The 25,615-nt window shown below is 40.2% G+C and overlaps 2 protein-coding genes and 1 long non-coding RNA gene across 3 annotated transcripts; all 3 read right to left on the reverse strand.

The window, feature by feature from the left end:
- Window positions 1-3,171: 3,171 nt before the first annotated feature.
- LOC117326052 lies at window positions 3,172-4,966 on the reverse strand. The gene is made up of 2 exons (XM_033882684.1): window positions 3,985-4,966; window positions 3,172-3,726 (listed from the first exon to the last, which is right to left on the reverse strand). Exons 1-2 carry the CDS (start codon window positions 4,937-4,939, stop codon window positions 3,248-3,250), a joined length of 1,434 nt encoding a protein of 477 aa, XP_033738575.1. The 5' UTR covers window positions 4,940-4,966; the 3' UTR covers window positions 3,172-3,247.
- Window positions 4,967-9,631: 4,665 nt separating this feature from the next.
- Window positions 9,632-15,729, reverse strand: LOC117326132. Its single transcript, XR_004532432.1, has 2 exons — window positions 15,529-15,729; window positions 9,632-9,923 (listed from the first exon to the last, which is right to left on the reverse strand). It is a non-coding gene; the product is annotated as an uncharacterized LOC117326132 (long non-coding RNA).
- A 1,310-nt stretch (window positions 15,730-17,039) lies between these two features.
- Window positions 17,040-17,975, reverse strand: LOC117330676. The gene has a single exon (XM_033889156.1). The coding sequence runs from the start codon at window positions 17,973-17,975 to the stop codon at window positions 17,040-17,042; it is 936 nt and encodes a 311-aa protein (XP_033745047.1).
- Window positions 17,976-25,615: the final 7,640 nt, after the last annotated feature.

Raw genomic sequence — 25,615 nt, forward strand, 5'->3', positions numbered from 1 at the left:
ACTGTCGAACATCAGTATCCTGTCACTAGACACTGTCATACATCAGTATCCTGTCACTAGACACTAACTGCCATACATCAGTATCCTGTCACTAGACACTGTCATACATCAGTATCCTGTCACTAGACACTGTCATACATCAGTATCCTGTCACTAGACACTAACAGTCATACATCAGTATCCTGTCAATAGACACTGTCATACATCAGTATCCTGTCACTAGACACTAACTGTCATACATCAGTATCCTGTCACTAGACGCTGTCATACATCAGTATCCTGTCACTAGACACTGTCATACATCAGTATCCTGTCACTAGACACTGTCATACATCAGTATCCTGTCACTAGACACTAACTGTCATACATCAGTATCCTGTCACTAGACACTAACTGTCATACATCAGTATCCTGTCACTAGACACTGTCATACATCAGTATCCTGTCACTAGACACTGTCATACATCAGTATCCTGTCACTAGACACTAACTGTCATACATCAGTATCCTGTCACTAGACACTGTCATACATCAGTATCCTGTCACTAGACACTAACTGTCATACATCAGTATCCTGTCGCTAGACACTAACTATCATACATCAGTATCCTGTCACTAGACACTAACAGTCATACATCAGTATCCTGTCACTAGACACTGTCATACATCAGTATCCTGTCACTAGACACTGTCATACATCAGTATCCTGTCACTAGACACTAACTGTCATACATCAGTATCCTGACACTAGACACTGTCATACATCAGTATCCTGTCACTAAACACTGTCATACATCAGTATCCTGTCACTAGACACTAACTGTCATAGATCAGTATTCTGTCACTAGACACTATCATACATCAGTATCCTGTCACTAGACACTGTCATACATCAGTATCCTGTCACTAGACACTGTCATACATCAGTATCCTGTCACTAGACACTAACTGTCATACATCATTATCCTGTCACTACACACTGTCATACATCAGTATCCCGTCACTAAACACTGTCATGCATCAGTATCCTGTCACTAAACACTGTCATACATCAGTATCCCGTCACTAAACACTGTCATACATCAGTATCCTGTCACTAGACACTGTCATACATCAGTATCCTGTCACTAGACACTAACTGTCATACATCAGTATCCTGTCACTAGACACTAACTGTCATACATCAGTATCCTGTCACTAGACACTGTCATACATCAGTATCCTGTCACTAGACACTAACAGTCATACATCAGTATCCTGTCACTAGACACTGTCATACATCAGTATCCTGTCACTAGACACTAACTGCCATACATCAGTATCCTGTCACTAGACACTGTCATACATCAGTATCCTGTCACTAGACACTGTCATACATCAATATCCTGTCACTAGACACTAACTGTCATACATCAGTATCCTGTCACTAGACACTAACTGTCATACATCAGTATCCTGTCACTAGACACTGTCATACATCAGTATCCTGTCACTAGACACTGTCATACATCAGTATCCTGTCACTAGACACTGTCATACATCAGTATCCTGTCACTAGACACTAACTGTCATACATCAGTATCCTGTCACTAGACACTAACTGTCATACATCAGTATCCTGTCACTAAACACTGTCACACATCAGTATCCTGTCACTAGACACTAACTGTCATACATCAGTATCCTGTCACTAGACACTAACTGTCGAACATCAGTATCCTGTCACTAGACACTAACTGTCGAACATCAGTATCCTGTCACTAGACACTGTCATACATCAGTATCCTGTCACTAGACACTTACTGCCATACATCAGTATCCTGTCACTAGACACTGTCATACATCAGTATCCTGTCACTAGACACTGTCATACATCAGTATCCTGTCACTAGACACTAACTGTCATACATCAGTATCCTGTCACTAGACACTAACTGTCATACATCAGTATCCTGTCACTAGACACTGTCATACATCAGTATCCTGTCACTAGACACTGTCATACATCAGTATCCTGTCACTAGACACTAACAGTCATACATCAGTATCCTGTCACTAGACACTAACTGTCATACATCAGTATCCTGTCACTAGACACTGTCATACATCAGTATCCTGTCACTAGACACTGTCATACATCAGTATCCTGTCACTAGACACTGTCATACATCATTATCCTGTCACTAGACACTAACAGTCATACATCAGTATCCTGTCACTAGACACTGTCATACATCAGTATCCTGTCACTAGACACTAACTGTCATACATCAGTATCCTGTCACTAGACGCTGTCATACATCAGTATCCTGTCACTAGACACTGTCATACATCAGTATCCTGTCACTAGACACTGTCATACATCAGTATCCTGTCACTAGACACTAACTGTCATACATCAGTATCCTGTCACTAGACACTGTCATACATCAGTATCCTGTCACTAGACACTGTCATACATCAGTATCCTGTCACTAGACACTGTCATACATCAGTATCCTGTCACTAGACACTAACTGTCATACATCAGTATCCTGTCACTAGACACTGTCATACATCAGTATCCTGTCACTAGACACTGTCATACATCAATATCCTGTCACTAGACACTGTCATACATCAGTATCCTGTCACTAGACACTATCATACATCAGTATCTTGTCACTAGACACTAACTGTCATACACCAATATCCTGTCACTAGACACTGTCACACATCAGTATCCTGTCACTAGACACTATCATACATCAGTATCCTGTCACTAGACACTAACTGTCATACATCAGTATCCTGTCACTAAACAGTTATCTATGCCACGTTGTACCATGGTTGCGGTTATTTTTCTTTGAAGTTGACTGTTGTATAAATCTCGATAGTCCGAGAAGAGGCGGAGCCTAGGCATACACTAACTACCCCGATACATTGATTGGGGTGGAGCCTAGCTGTGCAATAAGTTCCAAGTTATTTTTCACAGTTAGACTGAAACAATGTTTATGTATCGATTTACAGTCATGTCCCAGAGAAAAATCGCTACAATCAAGATGCAAATTACAACACCGTTCATTTTGAAAAACAAACAAAAAATGTGTTTATTTCATTTTTAATGCATGTAATATTTTTTACAAAATTATAAACAAACAATTTAAAGGTTATAAGACTATACCCGATGTCTTCTTAAAATTCATAAACACTAATGTCACTATGCCACGTCTTCAAAAATCGTTTAAAAGGTCACTTGTTTCCGACATTAAAAAGTAACTTGACAGTTGTTAAAAAGACTTCCTGTCGGGAGATTACTTATATCACTGAGAGGCACTGTAGCACGTTTGGCAGTGGGCTCTTCTTGGTGAGTTTTGTTTTCGGGACATTTTCTTTTCTGTGGAGGATCTAACACTGAGGATACTTTGCGTAACACCGATTCGTCAGCTGACTTGTATTTTCTCACAGCCTTTTCTGACCTATGTCCAGTTCTGTTCATGATCTCCTGCTCATCAACCCCGGCGATGTAGAGTTGTGTTGCGCATGTGCGTTTTCCCGAATGATTGGTATAATTTCCACTTAATCCCGCGCGTGCACAAACAATTTTCATAAGATTTCTCAGTTTATTAACCCCTACCGGTTGGTTCCCAAACCTCGGAGGTGTGCCAGGTAATGCGCGCCTGTAGAATTTCCCAGAGACTAGGACCTGCAGGTACTTCTCATACAAATCGACTATGCAGCGTTCACCTACAATGGTTAAGATCTAAATATTAGAATACTTCATTATAAACTTGTGATAATAATAATATACAGTTAAAATTAAGCGGCTGTTTTTCTTTGAAAGCTTTTAAAAGTGCATTAATGATAATACAACTATTGCGAGACAGTATAAGCAGTACATTTATAATTAATGAATGCGGACTGCGGATTTGAGGATTAACACATTAGTGAATAGAATAGTTCACAAATAGTCTAATATTTCTAATTCTTATATATTTTACTCACCTTGGTTACTGTAGTGTCTGATATTCTTTATGTCGATCTCTCGCTGCGCGAGTCCTCCTTTGAATGTCTTCGAAGCTCTTCCCACAAACTCGACGTACTTTCCTTTAGAGTCTTCTCCAATAATGAACTGATCACACTCAAGTGCATGGTGTTCGTCATGGCCTCTCATGCCAAACAATTTACAGTTATAGAAAAACATTGTACATTGGAGGGTATCTGCTGTTTTGTCACCAAATATACCCTTTTCCCATATAATGGCCTCATCCTCGGGAAGAATAGGTTCTGCTTGTTTTGTTTTGCCGCCTATGCCCCTTTTTAACAAATCCTTCATTCGGGAGTCCAGAATTTTCCTAAATTCGGCAAACCTGTGGTCATTGGCATCCAAAATGTTTTTATCAGTAACATCATTATCTCGCAGGTAACGTAACAGGCCACACGTGATCAGGTATAAGGATTTTGATGGGTATTCTGTGCCGTCTCTTTTCCGAGCTTCCACAATAAATCGTCCGAGATAAAAATTAAGGTTTTCACCCGTCATTGCCAAGATTTCTGGAACATTATCTCTTTCTTTCCTCCACATTTCGAAAACTCCAAAAGCCCACGAAGTGTTCTTTTTTGTGTTCAAATTAATGTTACTATTGATGAGTTCCCGTATTTCTTCATCGCTTACGGCATCTCGGAAACGTCTAGCATCAGAACTAGATTTGCTAGCTGCTCCTTCAGTAACGTTTTCAGTTTCATTTTCAGTTTTGATATCCAGTGTATCACAGATTTGGGAAAGTGTTAAATCTTCGTCAGTTACTGACCCCGTAACTTCTAAATTATCCACGATTTGGCTAAGATTAATATCGTCCTCCGATATTCCAAATAACTCGAAGTCGAAGTCGTTAATGGCGGACAGTTCTTGCAAATCGAGTCCGCCGTCTCCAATTATAAAATTTCCCAAATCCGACATTTTTTTCTAAATAACAACTCTCCTATTGGAAAGTTTATGGTACTGTGTCGCAACGTGGGAATTTGACAGATGATTTCCGTACTGCAGAATCTCACCGCGGGAAAGCGGGTGCGGTCGAATATGATTGGTCAATGACAAAGGAACTAGAATTTGATTGACACAAAGTGGGAGGTGCCATGGTACAAGCCAGTTATTGAAATCATTACTCGTGTACCCGAGTTATTTGTTGAAGGGGCGGGGGACTCGGCGCTGACGCGCCTCGTACCCGCCCCTTCAACAAATATTTCGGATACACTCGTAATGCTATTCAATAACTATAACTTGTTTATGTCATATTATTATCTATTTCATATTGTTGATATCATATTATCTATGTCATATTCTCTGTCATGTTGTTTATGTCATGTTATTGATATCACTTTGTATTTGTCATGTTATCTATGTCATGTTGTTCATGTCATATTTTGTATGTTATCTTGTTTACTCTATTTCCAAACGTGTATACTTAAACAAGTATTTAATAGAAAGGGACCAAGCGATGAATTCGATACCTTTATGTCCGTTTTCGATGCATTTATTTATAGGACGATGGTATTGGATTACAAATGTTGCTCTGATCAACTTATCTTACTGCTATTCATATGAAGTTTTCGGCGAGCAAATACAATGTACATGTAGTTAGAGCATTTGAAAAGTATTTTTTTAATCTTTTATTATAAACCTAAAATTGGGATGATTATTGAGAATTGTCTCCCTTAGTCCATGAACCATTTGCTACCGCGGTCTCATTTTGTCTTTGTCTCGCTTGAGACGGAGTCGCTAAGTGGAACATAGATGTTACTTTTCCGGTGGCGGCAGCGTAATAAACATTTCTGACAAAAGTTGAACATAAGCTATCACAATGGAATCTATATGTACCACACATTTTACATTCCAACAAAAATTTCAAGAAAAAATATGTTGATTTGGCAACGTCAAAGTAATTTTTTCACAAAGTCCATATGCTGTCATATATACTTATATCTTTGTGTTTTGGTATAAACAAGTTATACAGTGTGTTGTTGTGGTTAGCTTGTTGTTGTGTTTAATTCTCGATAAGTTGGGTAAGGTCGGGGGGGTTGGTGTTTGGTTGGAATTCTGAACTACATAATGTATTGATATATAGAGGGTATTGAATAGTTATACATCAAAGCGGTGAAAATACTAGTTTTATTAGTTTGGTAAATTTCTATATTTCACTGGCAAAAAATGCAATACATCTATATGTGTGTGTGGTTGTGCGTGCATGCGTTTGTGTATGGCAAAGACATACCACATGTCGACTTATTCTAAATGCGATGCAAAGCGGAGACACGCGAGATATATAATTACGTGTAAGACTTGATAAGTCTTGAATTAAATGAACTAATTTGTCTATTATGCCAAGAAAAAGTAATACTATGGGCGTTGATCTGACTTCTGTCCTATTTCGACGCCCACCACAAGGGCACCGTATGCCGAAAATCCTCAGTGAACTTATCAAATGTTCTTTACCCTCTGAAACAAATAATAAAAAAAAGAATACACCAAATAAGTCCACACTTTCTTCCTTCTACAAATATCACCCGTTATCACTTACACCTAAATCTCAACTAATAATGATGACAAAATTCTGGAAACAACTTTCTGGTAGCTTCCTAATATTGGCCCAAGTGATGTGTAGCCTGCTTAGTTTTCCAGACACTGCTCATCCTCTCAATATCACTTCCAACTGAAGACAGACCATTGTTCCAGCTGAAGACAGACCATTGTTCCAACTGAAGACAGACCATTGTTCCAGCTGAAGACAGACCATTGTTCCAGCTGAAGACAGACCGTTGTTCCAACTGAAGACAGACCATTGTTCCAGCTGAAGACAGACCATTGTTCCAATTGAAGACAGACCGTTGTTCCAACTGAAGACGAACCATTGTTCCAGCTGAAGACAGACCATTGTTCCAATTGAAGACAGACCGTTGTTCCAACTGAAGACAGACCATTGTTCCAACTGAAGATAGACCATTGTTCCAACTGAAGACAGACCATTGTTCCAATTGAAGACAGACCATTGTTCCAGCTGAAGACAGACCATTGTTCCAGCTGAAGACAGACCATTGTTCCAGCTGAAGACAGACCATTGTTCCAACTGAAGACAGACCGTTGTTCCAACTGAAGACAGACCATTGTTCCAACTGAAGACAGATCATTGTTCCAATTGAAGACAGACCATTGTTCCAACTGAAGACAGACCATTGTTCCAGCTGAAGACAGACCGTTGTTCCAACTGAAGACAGACCATTGTTCCAGCTGAAGACAGACCATTGTTCCAGCTGAAGACAGACCGTTGTTCCAACTGAAGGCAGACCGTTGTTCCAACTGAAGACAGACCATTGTTCCAACTGAAGACAGACCATTGTTCTAAATGAAGACGGACCATTGTTCCAACTAAAGACAGACAATTGTTCTAACCGAAGACAGACCATTGTTCCAACTGAAGACAGACAGTTGTTCCAATTATAAACAGACCATTGTTCCAACTGAAGACAGACCGTTGTTCCAACTGAATACAGACCATTGTTCCAACTGAAGACAGACCGTTGTTCCAACTGAAGACAGACCATTGTTCCAACCGAAGACAGACCATTGTTCCAACTGAAGACAGACCATTGTTCCAACTGAAGACGAACCATTGTTCCAACTGAAGACAGACCATTGTCTAACTGAAGACAGACCATTGTTCCAACTGAAGACAGACCGTTGTTCCAACTGAAGACAGACCATTGTTTCAGCTGAAGACAGGCCTTTGTTCCAACTGAAGACAGACCATTGTTCCAGCTGAAGACAGACCATTGTTCCAACTGAAGACAGACCGTTGTTCCAACTGAAGACAGACCGTTGTTCCAACTGAAGACAGACCATTGTTCCAACTGAAGACAGACCATTGTTCCAACTGAAGACAGACCATTGTTCCAACTGAAGACAGACCATTGTTCCAGCTGAAGACAGACCATTGTTCCAACTGAAGACAGACCGTTGTTCCAACTGAAGACAGACCATTGTTCCAACTGAAGACAGACCATTGTTCCAACTGAAGACAAACCATTGTTCTAACTAAAGACAGACCATTGTTCCAACTGAATACAGACCATTGTTCTAACTAAAGACAGATCATTGTTCTAACTGAAGACAGACCATTGTTCCAGCTGAAGACAGACCGTTGTTCCAGCTGAATACAGACCATTGTTCCAGCTGAAGACAGACCATTGTTCCAGCTGAAGACAGACCATTGTTCCAACTGAAGACAGACCGTTGTTCCAACTGAAGACAGACCATTGTTTCAACTGAAGACAGACCATTGTTCCAACTGAAGACAGACCATTGTTCCAATTGAAGACAGACCATTGTTCCAACTGAAGACAGACCATTGTTCCAGCTGAAGACAGACCGTTGTTCCAACTGAAGACAGATCATTGTTCCAGCTGAAGACAGACCATTGTTCCAGCTGAAGACAGACCGTTGTTCCAACTGAAGGCAGACCGTTGTTCCAACTGAAGACAGACCATTGTTCCAACTGAAGACAGACCATTGTTCTAAATGAAGACAGACCATTGTTCCAACTAAAGACAGACAATTGTTCTAACCGAAGACAGACCATTGTTCCAACTGAAGACAGACAGTTGTTCCAATTATAAACAGACCATTGTTCCAACTGAAGACAGACCGTTGTTCCAACTGAATACAGACCATTGTTCCAACTGAAGACAGACCGTTGTTCCAACTGAAGACAGACCATTGTTCCAACCGAAGACAGACCATTGTTCCAACTGAAGACAGACCATTGTTCCAACTGAAGACGAACCATTGTTCCAACTGAAGACAGACCATTGTCTAACTGAAGACAGACCATTGTTCCAACTGAAGACAGACCGTTGTTCCAACTGAAGACAGACCATTGTTTCAGCTGAAGACAGACCATTGTTCCAGCTGAAGACAGACCATTGTTCCAACTGAAGACAGACCGTTGTTCCAACTGAAGACAGACCATTGTTCCAACTGAAGACAGACCATTGTTCCAACTGAAGACAAACCATTGTTCTAACTAAAGACATACCATTGTTCCAACTGAATACAGACCATTGTTCTAACTAAAGACAGATCATTGTTCTAACTGAAGACAGACCATTGTTCCAATTGAAGACAGACAATTGTTTAACTGCCATGGTTTCCACGCCAACAAAACGAATGAAAAACAGACTGGAGTTCCACACTGGTAAACGGGAAAGCACGAGCAGCTTTATACTAATGCCAGACTGCTGACCGCCACACTCATGCTACACATGGAGAGGGGAGTGACATCAATGTATATCTTATGACATCGTGAGTAGCCACACGAAATCTCCGATATAGACGCCCACAATTAAATTTAAAACCAGAATAAGTTGCCGCGAACCGAGGACGAAATGAGCCGTCTACTAATTTTACTCGCCCTCGTCACAACTATTTAGTACGCATATAAATTCTACAAACACTGTTCACACTTCTACATCAGAAAACACATTTGGGTCGCATTAAGTATTCGCATGCATTTTTTTCCGACAATGTATCGGACTGTTTTTCTTTTCCAACGCACCGGCTGTTTTTTTTTTTTATAATTTACATAAAAACACGGTTTCCCTTAAAATTTACGTATATTAAGTACATCATTTTCACACGTGAATAACAAGATATGCATCTCTACATCAAAATCACACATTAATCCTGCTTTTCATAGTCTAGTGGAGAAGATGGCCCACAGGAGAAAACACATTTTCCTGTACGGTAATATCCATAGAAATGTAAACATGTTCACCACATGAAAAGCGTCATGTTTCTGTCGCTGGTTCGTTGGTTGGTAGAGCATCCACACAACATCTGAGGTCATATGTGGATGCATGGTATCATGGCATTTGGTGTGGTATAACTCCAGCTAGTTGTAAAAGGAATATGAACCATTTAAGTTATACATTAAGGTAGTTATATATCAAGGTAAAGTGATATATCAAGGTAAAGTTTACATTAAAGTAGTTATATATCAAGGTAAAGTTATACATTAAGGTAAAGTTATACATTAAGGTAGTTATATATCAAGGTAAAGTTATATATCAAGGTAAAGTTATATATCAAGGTAAAGTTATACATTAAGGTAAAGTTATACATTGAGGTAAAGTTATATATCAAGGTAAAGTTATACATTAAGGTAAAGTTATACATTGAGGTAAAGCTATACATTGAGGTAAAGCTATATATCAAGGTAAAGTTATACATTAAGGTAAAGTTATACATTGAGGTAAAGTTATATATCAAGGTAAAGTTATACATTAAGGTAAAGTTAAACATTGAGGTAAAGCTATATATCAAGGTAAAGTTATACATCAAGGTAAAGTTATACATCAAGGTAAAGTTATATATCAAGCTATATGATGTGGCAAAAGCAGTAGCAACAAAAATACGGAAAACAATTATAGCTATGAGAATCGTCTAAGTGCAAAGGGCCATAACTCCTGCAAAAATGGAATTTAAAAAGGGGGTTCGGACTCGACCTGTGATCCATCATGATAAAGCCATATGTATACAAAGTTTAGGAGAATTCCCTATGTCCAAAATGAACAAAATAGTAAAGTGCATGTTGCGTTTCTTGACACGTATAGGGCCTTCGATACAGTGTAACATACAGGGGTGTTCCAGAAACTATACCATCTTGGAGGGACTGGTAACTATACAATTCGTACAGAGGAACCTGTAGTGACGTGCTCACCAATCATGTTATACATATATTAATGTGGTTTCCTTTGTAAGGGTCAGTCCGACATGAGTTATCTAAACTTTAATGTGTCTTATCCTCATATACAGAGGTCGATGTCCGTGTCCTTTCCATTAAATGCTGTAGTCCATGCTTAGCAGACGATATTACTTTAATAGCCACAAGTCCGATTAGCTTTAATTCATTAATAAGCTCTAACTTCACCTTTCGCAGAAATTGCTGTCTTTCCCATGGAAAATTAACAACTCCCAGCTGTAAATAACAGAATCGGAAACATACTTGGCATAACAATATCGTCTGATTTTAAGTGCACTGCAGCTATTGAGAAGTGTGTTCTAGAGAGTATATGCTTCACACTCTTACACGGATGGGTATTAATTGTATATACTTATTTGTGTCCATAATTCATTGTTATATGAATGCGAAATGTAGACGAACATGATTAAAAGTGATTAACAAAAAATAGAAACCTTCCAACATTACGCTGTGAAATTGATTCTTAACTTGCGAGCATCCACACGCTCAAATATGTGCGAGAGCCTATTTGGACGAATAACAATGGAAACAGACAAGAAGACCCTTAACATTTTGCAATGTTTTATTAACTGTAAAATATCCACAGGTTATAGACACGTGGATGGGACTCAACATAGACAAATCGGACGCACGCCAGACTTGGTAGCCGGTACAGTGAACTATGACCTAATCGGGGATATTCAAAATTACATTCATTGTGCCAAAATCCCACCTAAGCTAAACTTGTAATCTATGGTAGGAGTGTCAATAAAAATGAGAGAAAGTGAACTATTATTCAACAGGATGAATTCTAACAGTGACTTCAACTGATTTCAAGACAAACATGGTACATATTGTAAACCTTATGTAATGCTACGTACACTAAATATTCCTAATTCATTGAACAGAGACAAACCTACAGAATTTGTGTGCGGCCCATACTTGATACCATTAGGTACTTGTTTACGACAAAGATTACAGACGATAAAGCAGGGCAGGGAACCAAGTAAAGACACTCACCAGAAAGGCTGTAAAATCGCACGAGAGGTAAATGGCGCAACAAGTTAAAGAAGACCCTGAACAATTCTGGCAATACGCAAAATCTTAAACTTCAATAAAGGCAAACATTTCTAATCTTTACACTGATCCATACAAGGAAGGCATAACTGTATATGATCTAGAAAGGCTAATGTTCTGGCGGGCTACTTTCAAACGGTGTTTACCAGAGAATCAAACAAAGTAATGTCCGATTTAGAAAAAAAACTAATAGTGGAACCTATTAGCAGACTCGATATTACTCCGGGAAAAGTGCGAACAAAACTGTTTAATTTGTGAAATTCCAAATCTCCATGACCAGATAGAATTCATCCAAGAGTTTTGAAACAAACATGCGATGCCATATGTAAGCCGATCTCATTGATATTCCAAACATCAATAAGTACCGGAAGAGTGGAAATGCGCAAATTTAACAGCTATATTAAAAACAGGAGAACGCAAGGAAGCGCCGAACCGGTGTGTCTAACCAGTGTGTCTAACAAATCTGTCTAACCAGTGTGTCTAACCAGTGTGTCTAACCAGTCTGTCTAACCAGTGTGTCTAACCAGTCTGTCTAACCAGTGTGTCTAACCATTCTGTCTAACCAGTCTGTCTAACCAGTCTGTCTAACCAGTCTGTCTAACCAATGTCGTATGTAAGGTACCAAACCAGTCTGTCTAACCAGTCTGTCTAACCAATGTCGTATGTAAGGTACCAAACCAGTCTGTCTAACCAGTCTGTCTAACCAATGTGTCTAACCAGTCTGTCTAACCAGTCTGTCTAACCAGTCTGTCTAAACAGTCTGTCTAACCAATGTCGTATGTAATGTACCAAACCAGTCTGTCTAACCAGTCTGTCTAACCAGTCTGTCTAACCAGTGTCGTATGTAAGGTACCAAACCAGTCTGTCTAACCAGTCTGTCTAACCAGTCTGTCTAACCAATGTCGTATGTAAGGTACCAAACCAGTGTGTCTAACCAGTGTGTCTAACCAGTCTGTCTAACCAATGTCGTATGTAAGGTACCAAACCAGTCTGTCTAACCAGTGTCGTATGTAAGGTACCAAACCAGTGTGTCTAACCAGTTTGTCTAACCAGTGTCGTATGTAATGTACCAAACCAGTGTGTCTAACCTGTCTGTCTAACCAGTCTGTCTAACCAGTCTGTCTAACCAGTCTGTCTAACCAGTGTCGTATGTAAGGTACCGAACCAGTGTGTCTAACCTGTCTGTCTAACCAGTGTGTCTAACCATTCTGTCTAACCAGTGTGTCTAACCAGTCTGTCTAACCAGTGTGTCTAACCAGTCTGTCTAACCAGTCTGTCTAACCAGTCTGTCTAACCAGTGTCGTATGTAAGGTACCAAACCAGTCTGTCTAACCAGTCTGTCTAACCAGTCTGTCTAACCAGTCTGTCTAAACAGCCTGTATAACCAGTCTGTCTAACCGGTGTCGTATGTAAGGTACCAAACCAGTCTGTCTAACCAGTCTATCTAACCAATGTCGTATGTAAGGTACCAAACCAGTCTGTTTAACCTGTCTGTCTAACCAGTGTCGTATGTAAGGTACCGAACCAGTCTGTCTAACCAGTCTGTCTAACCAGTGTCGTATGTAAGGTACCGAACCAGTCTGTCTAACCAGTCTGTCTAACCAGTCTGTCTAACCAGTGTCGTATGTAAGGTACCGAACCAGTCTGTCTAACCAGTCTGTCTAACCAGTGTCGTATGTAAGGTACCAAACCAGTCTGTCTAACCAGTCTGTCTAACCAGTCTGTCTAACCAATGTCGTATGTAAGGTAAAAAACCAGTGTGTCTAACCAGTGTGTCTAACCAGTCTGTCTAACCAATGTCGTATGTAAGGTACCAAACCAGTCTGTCTAACCAGTGTCGTATGTAAGGTACCAAAACAGGTGTCTAGCCAGTTTTGTCTAACCAGTGTCGTCATGAATGTAACCAAACCAGTGTGTCTAACCTGTCTGTCTAACCAGTGTACTGTCTAACCAGTCTGTCCTAACCAGTCCTTGTCTACCAGTGTCGTATGTAGGTCCGAAACAGTGTGTCTAACCTGTTCTGTCTAACCATGGTGGTCTAACCATTCTGTCTAACCAATGGTGTCTAACCAGTCTGTCTAACCAGTCTGTCTAACCAGTTCGTCCTAACCAGTCGGTCCGGACCGTGTCGTATGTAAGGTACCAAACCAGTCCTTCTAACCAGTCTGTCTAACCGCGGTCTAAAAACCGGTGTCGTATGTAAGTACAACCAGTCTGTCTAAACATCTATCTAACCAAGTGTCGTATGTTAAGGTACCAAACCAGTCCCGTTTAACCGTCTGTCTAACCAGTGTCGTATGTAAGGTACCAGACCAGTGTGTCTAACCAGTCTGTCTAACCAGTGTCGTATGTAAGGTACCGAACCAGTCTGTCTAACCAGTCTGTCTATCCAGTTTGTCTAACCAGTGTGTCTAACCAGTCTGTCTAACCAGTGTGTCTAACCAGTGTCGTATGTAAGGTACCAGACCAGTGTGTCTAACCAGTCTGTCTAACCAATGTCGTATGTAAGGTACCAGACCAGTGTGTCTAACCAGTCTGTCTAACCAGTGTCGTATGTAAGGTACCGAACCAGTCTGTCTAACCAGTCTGTCTATCCAGTTTGTCTAACCAGTCTGTCTAACCAGTCTGTCTAATCAGTCTGTCTAACCAGTGTGTCTAACCAGTCTGTCTAACCAGTGTGTCTAACCAGTGTCGTATGAAAGGTACCGAACCAGTGTGTCTAACCAGTCTGTCTAACCAATGTCGTATGTAAGGTACCAGACCAGTGTGTCTAACCAGTCTGTCTAACCAGTGTCGTATGTAAGGTACCGAACCAGTCTGTCTAACCAGTCTGTCTATCCAGTTTGTCTAACCAGTGTCGTATGTAAGGTACCGAACCAGTCTGTCTAACCGGTGTCGTATGTAAGGTACCAAACCAGTCTGTCCAACAATGTCGTATGTAAGGTACCGAACCAGTCTGTCTAAACAGCCTTTATAACCGGTCTGTCTAACCGGTGTCGTATGTAAGGTACCGAACCAGTGTGTCTAACCTGTCTGTCTAAACAGCCTGTATAACCAGTCTGTCTAACCAGTCTGTCTAAACAGCCTGTATAACCAGTCTGTCTAACCGGTGTCGTATGTAAGGTAATAGAATCAACTATAAGGGAAGACATCATGAACCATATGAGGATAAAGGAGCTTTAAAAGCAAAGGTCACTTTGGTTTCATTGATAGCAGATCTACGGTTTTACAACTTATAAAGGTTAGGGATGAGTGGACGGAAATGTTGGATATGATAATAGAGTTCAAACATTTATCGTTCTTACGCGATGACCAGAAGAGGAGTTCCCACTAACCTTTTTTTGGAGGACATCAATCACGATGCTACCAACGAGACATTTATTTTGGATTGGGCTGTAAACATATATTTAAGTTTTGCCAATTCCACTGACTGAATTAATGTTCACGTTGTAAGGCAATTATAATTTCCTAAATAACTTTATTAGCATAAATGTCACCGGGGTGTGGAATACAAAACCAGAGACACAGAAGAGGTTGTTCAGTTGATGTTTAATCAGGTCCTGAAACCTACAAAGACGAGACAAACATTTACTCACAAAGTCTTCCAAATCGAACACACTCACCCAGTCTCGAACGCGAGTTCCACACACCATTCACCATTACTACTATGTCAACTTACCAGGCTTCTATGGCGACAAATTCAGCTCAGTAATCTCTCGATGACCGATATGGGTGCTTTGCGCTGCTGGACCGCTTGCGCCGACGTCCAATGGAATGATAGGGAGAGAGATAGAAAGCCAGAAGGGAAGTGACGTAGACAGGTGTGGGAACGCAACGAGCGTGCAAAGCAAGTGCAGGTGTTAATTGCTGAGTTGCGTTCATGCTGGTGTCCATGTCACGTCGGACTGGTCCGGCTACTTTGTACACATACAAAACGTACCTTACATTCCACAGGACAGGTACTTTGACAGGGTCATATAAACAACATGTCACGTACACAGGGACTTGACGCACACATACACAGTGCATACTTATGTATACATGGACAGGTATACAACGTACAATACTATGTTATATATATATATATAAATATGTATATAACACCTGGGTTACATACTCCCCCCTTAGGGAAAATGTGTCCCACATTTTAATAATTATCAATACACTAACATATATTGATTATCTAATGACTTGCAGCTGGAAACCAGTTATGTGGTCTACCTGCAACAAAAACAAATATTTGTGCATACACAAGTCTAAAAATAAAATAAAACAATTAGATATGTAGCGCTGCAAGAAATGTTAATATTAAATAATTAAAGCATAATTCTAAAATACTTGTTAAGGCCCTTGGCGTACCTTAACATAATTGTTAGTAACATTTGCAATTGCAATATGCCACCGGTCTCATTTTAAGCATGTTTGCTACGCAATCGATGTGACCTTTTTATTTGCCGCTTTGTATGCTGAGTTTAAGATAAATAAACGATGAATACGTATATACATGTATATTTCTGGCTTGGGGTTGGTTACCGTAGGTCGTGAGTTTGAGGCACGGTCAAGGCACGAATCATAAAGTTGTCTTCCTTCGTCATTTGCGTTACATTTATATATCTAATTATTAGCACAATGTATCATAATACATGTATGTACTTTGTGTTGTTGATACGAAGGTAAGGATTTGAATTTCCTGTCGTAGTTGTACTGTGATGTAGGTACAATTCGCATACACGTATATACGTGTATACATGTATATACATTGCGATTCAGGTATTCTTATCATCTAATAGACGACTTGTCACTATGGTCATGTCAGGGTATTGGACCGACCATCACTGTGCCATTGAAACGTTCTTTTCAAGAACGCCGATGTGGCGCAGCGGTATAAGCTGTGGGTATTTCTGGCTAGGCGATTGGGTGCCGTAGATCGTGATTTTTTAGGCCCGATCGGGGCACGAGTCATGTCGTCATTTGTGTTACTATGTTTATTGTAAATATATACATACAGGGTGTCCCAAAAATCATGTCCCGAGTTTGACGCTTTATAAAAAATGTTTTAATAGACGGAGGAATTCGATGTATATACCATAAGAAAGGTAATGATCTGCTTAGTACAACGATATATAACAACCCTACATAATATCTTTTTGTTAGTACTTATATTGAAATTCATGAGAAAGTGACATTTCGCTAATTTTGCGATTTGTTCAGAAAATTGATAATTTCAGTCAAAGAATGTGTTCGAGGTGTCCGCCCTTCTTTTCGATGACATGCTGAATTCTGTCCCTGAAATTCCTCACCACATTCCTGCATGTGTCTGGCCGGATAATATTGGAGATTAGATGGAGGAGGAATGTAAACACGGTCCTTGAGGTAGCCCCAAAGGTAAAAATCTGACGGGTTCAGGTCTGGAGAATGAGGTGGCCACTCAATGTCAGTACGCAACGATATCAGCCTATTGCCAAAAGTGTCTGCTAGCCAGGTCAACACTCGATTTGCTGTGTGGGGTGCCGCCCCATTTTGCTGATACCACACACCATTTAGTTCATGTCCTTTTCTCCTCAGTGCTGGTATGAACCTCTTGCTGAGGATTTGAATGTATCGATCTGACGTCACAGTAGCCGTTTCGCCTGCCGACTCATAGAAAAAGGGTCCAATGATCCCATGTCTGCTTAAAGCTGCCCATAGGCCTACAGTTACCTTGTCACTATGCAGAGGTTTTTCTTCATATAAGTCTGGTTTGGATGTCCCCCAAAACCTCATGTTCTGCTTGTTCACTTGGGCACTCAATGTGAAGTGAGCCTCGTCTGAGAACCACACACTGTCCAAAATGTCGTCGTGTTCCAGCACCCAGTTCGTGAATGTTAATCTCGACGCAATATCACTTTCTTTCAGGTGTTGCATTACATATATTTTGTATGGTGTCAATTTGAGATCGAATTTCAGAATCCTTTGCACTGATGATTTACTTGGATGTTGGTTCATGTCAGACAGTACCTTTCTGATGGACCTCTGTGGTGTTTCCTCTATGATGGTCTTCACTTGACTGATGTTCTCGTCGCATCTAGCGCTCCTCCGTCTACCACTGCTTCCTTTCCTGCGATCGGTGACAGTACACACATCCATGAGCTTCAAATTTTGATACAATTCTGTAAATCTGCTTCCTGGAGATGGACTGCATACCTGGGTGACGTTTTCGTAACATTTCATTCACTAAAGTAGGGGATTTTCCGGTCGCATAGTAGAGTTCAATAATTTCAGCCTGAATCTTCATGTTGCTGGAAAGTCACTGAATTGTGACATCATCGATGACGTCATCATTTCTATTATGACGTCATCACACGTACTGATGATGTAATCAGTACATGTGTTCCCAATTAAGTTAAATTAGGATACTCCTGCTTTCCAAAGCATTTTGAATTTTCAAAAAAAGTTTAGTATTGCAAAAGTTATTACCTGTCAAAGTCGGGACATGTTTTTTGGGACACCCTGTATATATTAAAACAACACGTGTTTTACTATATGACATATGGATATGTTGCCAACATTTGTAATGTTAAAATATATATTATGAAACATATTTGTACATCAGATTGGTTACAACACTGTTGAAGAGATCACTGAGGTTGGCTTCGTTATGATAATGTTGTATAACAGTGGTGTGAATACTGTTGTTGGGCCGTTTGTTATCGTGACAGTCCCTCATCAATAATGGAGGAGATTTCGGCTGTCCGAGAGAGAGCAGTGTAAACATATCCATCAACTTTCCATCGGGAATAGATGCTTCTGTCAAAATGTCGCATGATGTCCTGTCGAAGTGGTCTGCGAAATGTAATACTTTTGTATTACCAGGAATATCACCAACCTGATCAAGGTAGTCCCCTCAGTTTAACGGAGAGAGTAGAGAACGAGAATACAGAGTTCGTCGTCAGATATGTTTAAATGTTCGACAACAAGAGGTCCACGAACCACAGAGAATCTTATATATTACACTAACGACCCAGAAAACTAACTCACACGCAACTGGGTCAGCACCAGGATCAAAGAAAACGTCAGAGAAAACCACCGAAACAGGGGACACACAGTTATGATGACAGAAAACACAATAAGCTTTTACTCTAGAAACTCCTGTTGTAGTTGTAAGCAAGACCTTGTTGACACCCAGGGATCAACATGCACATACTGATTTAAGACGATCTTTATTTGACACGGGCACACGGGGACACTATACCCACGCCCACAAGTTCCATAAAACTATGCTTTCATCGGAAATTGAGAAACCCCAAAAGTAAGATATCTCACTGGCTTGACTCTCGACAAAAGACCCGTCTCCCTCGGATCAAGAGCCTTCTTGCTCAATGAGAGGATACATGATTCTGTTGGTAATTTGTATTCTGAGAAAAGCAACCTCTGTCACAGATCTCTTCTCGCGATGTTGGCATTCATCCTAGGAGATGACTTTGGTATTCGAGTTTTTTTTTCAATGCAAATGCTGTCTTTTCAAAATCATTTATCATCACATACCACACCATTCTCGTGGCTACACAGAACACTAGGTATACCATTCTCGTGGCTACACAGAACACTAGGTATACCATTCTCGTGGCTACACAGAACACTCGGTATATCATTCTCGTGACTACACCGAACACTCGGTACACCATTCTCGTGGCTACACAGAACACTCGGTACACCATTCTCGTGGCTACACCGAACACTCGGTACACCATTCTCGTGGCTACACAGAACACTCGGTACACCATTCTCGTGGCTACACCGAACACTCGGTACACCATTCTCGTGGCTACACAGAACACTCGGTACACCATTCTCTTGGCTACACCAAACACTCGGTACACCATTCTCGTGACTACACCGAACACTCGGTACACCATTCTCGTGGCTACACAGAACACTCGGTACACCATTCTCGTGGCTACACAGAACACTCGGTACACCATTCTCGTGACTACACCGAACACTCGGTATACCATTCTCGTGGCTACACCAAACACTCGGATACACCATTCTCACAGAACACTCGGTACACCATTCTCGTGGCTACACAGAACACTCGGTACACCATTCTCGTGGCTACACCGAACACTCGGTACACCATTTTCGTGACTACACCGAAAACTCGGTACACCATTCTCGTGGCTACACAGAACACTCGGTACACCATTCTCGTGGCTACTCAGAACACTCGGTACACCATTCTCGTGCCTACACCAAACACTCGATACACCATTCTCGTGGCTACACCGAACACTCAGTACACCATTCTCGTGGCTACACCGAACACTCGGTATACCATTCTCGTGGCTGCACCGAACACTCGGTACACTTTTCTCGTGGCTACACCGAACACTCGGTACACCTTCTCGTGGCTACACCAAACACTCGGATACACCATTCTCGTGGCTACACCAAACACTCGGATACACCATTCACGTGGCTACATCGAACACTCGGTACACCATTAGATACACCATTTTCGTGACTACACTCAACACTCGGGTATACCACTATCGTGCCTACACCAAACACTCGGTACGCATTTTCGTGGCTACACCGAGCACTCGGTACACCATTCTCATGGCTACACCGAAAACTCGGTACACCATTTTCGTGGCTACACCGAACACTCGGTACACCTTTCTCGTGGCTACACCAAACACTCGGATACACCATTCTCACAGAACACTCGGTACACCATTCTCGTGGCTACACCAAACACTCGGTACACCTTTCTCGTGGCTACACCGAACACTCGGTACACCATTCTCACAGAACACTCGGATACACCATTTTCGTGGCTTCACAAACCAATCGGTATACCATTCTCGTGACTACACAGACCAATCAGTACACGATAATCGTGGTTTCAAAGACCAATCGGTATACCATTCTCGTGACTACACATACCAATCGGTATACCATTCTCGTGACTACACTGACCAATCGGTATACCATTCTCGTGGTTTCACAGACCAATCGGTATACCATTCTCGTGACTACACAGACCAATCGGTATACCTTTCTCGTGGTTTCACAGACCAATCGGTATACCTTTCTCGTGGTTTCAAAGACCAATCGGTATACCATTCTCGTGACTACACAGACCAATCGGTATACCATTCTCGTGGTTTCAAAGACCAATCGGTATACCATTCTCGTGGTTTCAAAGACCAATCGGTATACCATTCTCGTGGCTACAACGTCTGAGAAGACGGGACGCTGGTCATCAAATATTTATTAACATCGATGACAATATGTCCTGTTCGTTGTGGAAATGCTTGCCTCTCGACATGCAGTTTGATTTAATCAGGAGGAAAAGCTTTCAGATATACCATTAAGCAAACTTCATATACTCGTCGAAATCAGTTGGTGATAACGTCCACTCCCAAGTGATTATTGTGTTTTTGCTATCGTCCTGATCTAATGTGGCTTTCGTATGTCAATAGAAATTGAAAGACAAAGAAATCACAACATCTTTCTAGTCATATGGCGTCACCTAAAATGTTCAGGATAAGTTTTAAATGTTTTGAACTGAATTGACACCACCGCCTGATTTTGTTTGCACGTGCGTGTCATTTGGACTCTAGGTATGATATACATCCTACATCTTTAATGACATTTCTAAAAAATTTTTTTTGTATTTGTTTTATTTTTTCAGAGATTTTCATACAGTGTGAAGTACATAGTATTCAATTGTATTCAGAATAATCATTATTACAGCACCATAGAATTGTAGATGATCCAACACAAATACACACATCTTAATCCAGATTCATAAAATCATTTACTTTTGATGAATTTTCTTAATGTTACTTTCCCACTGTATTTAAAGAAAGGAGAAAGCAGAAGAGAAGGTGTAGAGCAGACAGAAAAATCATAGCAATAAAGCAATAGGGACGAAACAAGAAACATGGACAAAGACATATATATAGTAACAAAGACAGACATAGAGACAGAGAGAGAGAGGGAGAGAGAGACAGAGAGAGGTATCAGAAAATCTAATATTTACAGTATGGTCTGTAGTCTAACCCAGACATACCCAGGATAAACAGAATTGCTGGTAAGACAATTTAGGTCTGACTTATAATTAGACCAGCCTTACTGTATATGAATGAAGACTGGCAAGGGAAAGACAAGAGGATTTAAACATGTATTGTCGTCAGCAAGTGTCACCACATATGATTATAGCAATAAAATTTTATTTTGAAATCTTATAGAAACAATAATATGTATTAACTTTGGTTACATATAACATTACAAAGTATAGCAGTAAACAATAATCTAAGGACAATAATCAGCAAATTGAAGTTCTAAGAGATATTAAGTAATTTTTGCCATTTCTAAAATAATGGTGATGTAACACGTTTGACTGGATACTCATGGATCACCATAGAAACCTGTTACTAGGTAATACGGAGGCCATCTCCCTTAGCATAGCACTTATTGATAGAAACATAATCCTGTCCTTTTAAAACTTTCCTAAATTTTTGTTTTCTGATGTCAAAATTCAAACTTCATGATCTAATCTCATTAGACAAAAAAAAAAGAAAAGAAAAAAAGAAAAGAAAATCAAAAATAAATAGTAGAATAATTTCACTTTAGAATTATATCTTCATGCTTCTTTATACTCGCCATTTTAGTGATTACATTTAGAGTTCTTAAAACTCATATCATACCAATACATGTATCATAATTTAACTTAATTTATATTCAAATTATCAACTTTCTCATTTTTTTTCACATTTTGTACGCCATGGACTATGTAAAGACAACAAAACGTACGGGGAACCATAGACATTTTATAACATCCTACCCAGACAAACATACAGGGAGTCATAGACATTTTATAACGTCCTACCCAGACACACATACAGGGAGTCATAGACATTTTATAACATCCTACCCAGACAAACATACAGGGAGTCATAGACATTTTATAACATACTACCCAGACAAACATACAGGGAGTCATAGACATTTTATAACATCCTACCCAGACACACGTACAGGGAGTTATAGACATTTTATAACATCCTACCCAGACAAACATACGGGTAGTCATAGACATTTTATAACATCCTACCCAGACACACATACAGGGAGTCATAGACATTTTATAACATCCTACCCAGACAAACTTACAGGGAGTCATAGACATTTTATAACATCCTACCCAGACAAACATACGGGTAGTCATAGACATTTTATAACATCCTACCCAGACAAACATACAGGGAGTCATAGACATTTTATAACATCCTACCCAGACAAACATACGGGTAGTCATAGACATTTTATAACATCCTACCCAGACAAACATACAGGGAGTCATAGACATTTTATAACATCCTACCCAGACAAACATACAGGGAGTCATAGACATTTTATAACATCCTACCCAGACAAACTTACAGGGAGTCATAGACATTTTATAACATCCTACCCAGACAAACATACGGGGAGTCATAGACATTTTATAACATCCTACCCGGACAAACATACAGGGAGTCATAGACATTTTATAACATCCTACCCAGACAAACATACAGGGAGTCATAGACATTTTATAACATCCTACCCAGACAAACATACGGGGAGTCATAGACATTTTATAACATCCTACCCAGACAAACATACAGGGAGTCATAGACATTTTATAACATCCTACCCAGACAAACTTACGGGGAGTCATAGACATTTTATAACATCCTACCCAGACACACATACGGGGAGTCATATACATTTTATAACACCCTACCCAGACAAACTTACGGGGAGTCATAGACATTTTATAACATCCTACCCAGACAAACATACGGGGAGTCATAGACATTTTATAACATCCTACCCAGACAAACATACGGGGAGTCATAGACATTTTATAACATCCTACCCAGACAAACTTACGGGGAGTCATAGACATTTTATAACGTCCTACCCAGACAAACATACAGGGAGTCATATACATTTTATAACACCCTACCCAGACAAACTTACGGGGAGTCATAGACATTTTATAACATCCTACCCAGACACACATACAGGGAGTTATAGACATTTTATAACATCCTACCCAGACAAACTTACGGGGAGTCATAGACATTTTATAACATCCTACCCAGACAAACATACGGGGAGTCATAGACATTTGATAACATCCTACCCAGACACACATACAGGGAGTCATAGACATTTTATAACATCCTACCCAGACAAACATACGGGGAGTCATAGACATTTTATAACATCCTACCCAGACAAACATACAGGGAGTTATAGACATTTTATAACATCCTACCCAGACAAACATACAGGGAGTCATAGACATTTTATAACATCCTACCCAGACAAACATACAGGGAGTCATAGACATTTTATAACATCCTACCCAGACAAACATACAGGGAGTCATAGACATTTTATAACATCCTACCCAGACAAACTTACGGGGAGTCATATACATTTTATAACACCCTACCCAGACAAACTTACGGGGAGTCATAGACATTTTATAACATCCTACCCAGACACACATACGGGGAGTCATATACATTTTATAACACCCTACCCAGACAAACTTACGGGGAGTCATAGACATTTTATAACATCCTACCCAGACAAACTTACGGGTAGTCATAGACATTTTATAACATCCTACCCAGACAAACATACAGGGAGTCATAGACATTTTATAACATCCTACCCAGACAAACTTACGGGGAGTTATAGACATTTTATAACATCCTACCCAGACAAACATACAGGGAGTCATAGACATTTTATAACATCCTACCCAGACACACATACAGGGAGTCATAGACATTTTATAACATCCTACCCAGACAAACATACAGGGAGTTATAGACATTTTATAACATCCTACCCAGACAAACATACAGGGAGTCATAGACATTTTATAACATCCTACCCAGACAAACTTACGGGGAGTCATAGACATTTTATAACATCCTACCCTGACACACATACAGGGAGTCATATACATTTTATAACACCCTACCCAGACACACATACAGGGGGTCATAGACATTTTATAACGTCCTACCCAGACAAACATACAGGGAGTCATAGACATTTTATAACATCCTACCCAGACAAACATACAGGGAGTCATATACATTTTATAACACCCTACCCAGACAAACTTACGGGGAGTCATAGACATTTTATAACATCCTACCCTGACACACATACAGGGAGTCATAGACATTTTATAACATCCTACCCAGACAAACATACAGGGAGTCATATACATTTTATAACACCCTACCCAGACAAACTTACGGGGAGTCATAGACATTTTATAACATCCTACCCTGACACACATACAGGGAGTCATAGACATTTTATAACATCCTACCCAGACAAACTTACGGGGAGTCATAGACATTTTATAACATCCTACCCAGACAAACATACAGGGAGTCATAGACATTTTATAACATCCTACCCAGACAAACTTACGGGGAGTCATAGACATTTTATAACATCCTACCCTGACAAACATACAGGGAGTCATAGACATTTTATAACATCCTACCCAGACACACATACAGGGAGTCATAGACATTTTATAACATCCTACCCAGACAAACATACAGGGAGTCATAGACATTTTATAACATCCTACCCAGACAAACATACAGGGAGTCATAGACATTTTATAACATCCTACCCAGACAAACATACAGGGAGTCATAGACATTTTATAACATCCTACCCAGACA

Source organism: Pecten maximus, chromosome 1 (genome assembly GCF_902652985.1).
Source record: "Pecten maximus chromosome 1, xPecMax1.1, whole genome shotgun sequence".
Taxonomy (NCBI): domain Eukaryota; kingdom Metazoa; phylum Mollusca; class Bivalvia; order Pectinida; family Pectinidae; genus Pecten; species Pecten maximus.

Bases quoted from the DNA above. Each gene is read 5' to 3' on its own strand.
- LOC117330676 (XM_033889156.1), bottom strand. From the start codon at position 17,975: ATGGATGTGTGTACTGTCACCGATCGCAGGAAAGGAAGCAGTGGTAGA.
- LOC117326052 (XM_033882684.1), bottom strand. From the start codon at position 4,939: ATGTCGGATTTGGGAAATTTTATAATTGGAGACGGCGGACTCGATTTG. The intron at 3,727-3,984 runs GTGAGTAAAATA...TAACCATTGTAG, and splicing joins CAGACACTACAGTAACCAAG to GTGAACGCTGCATAGTCGAT.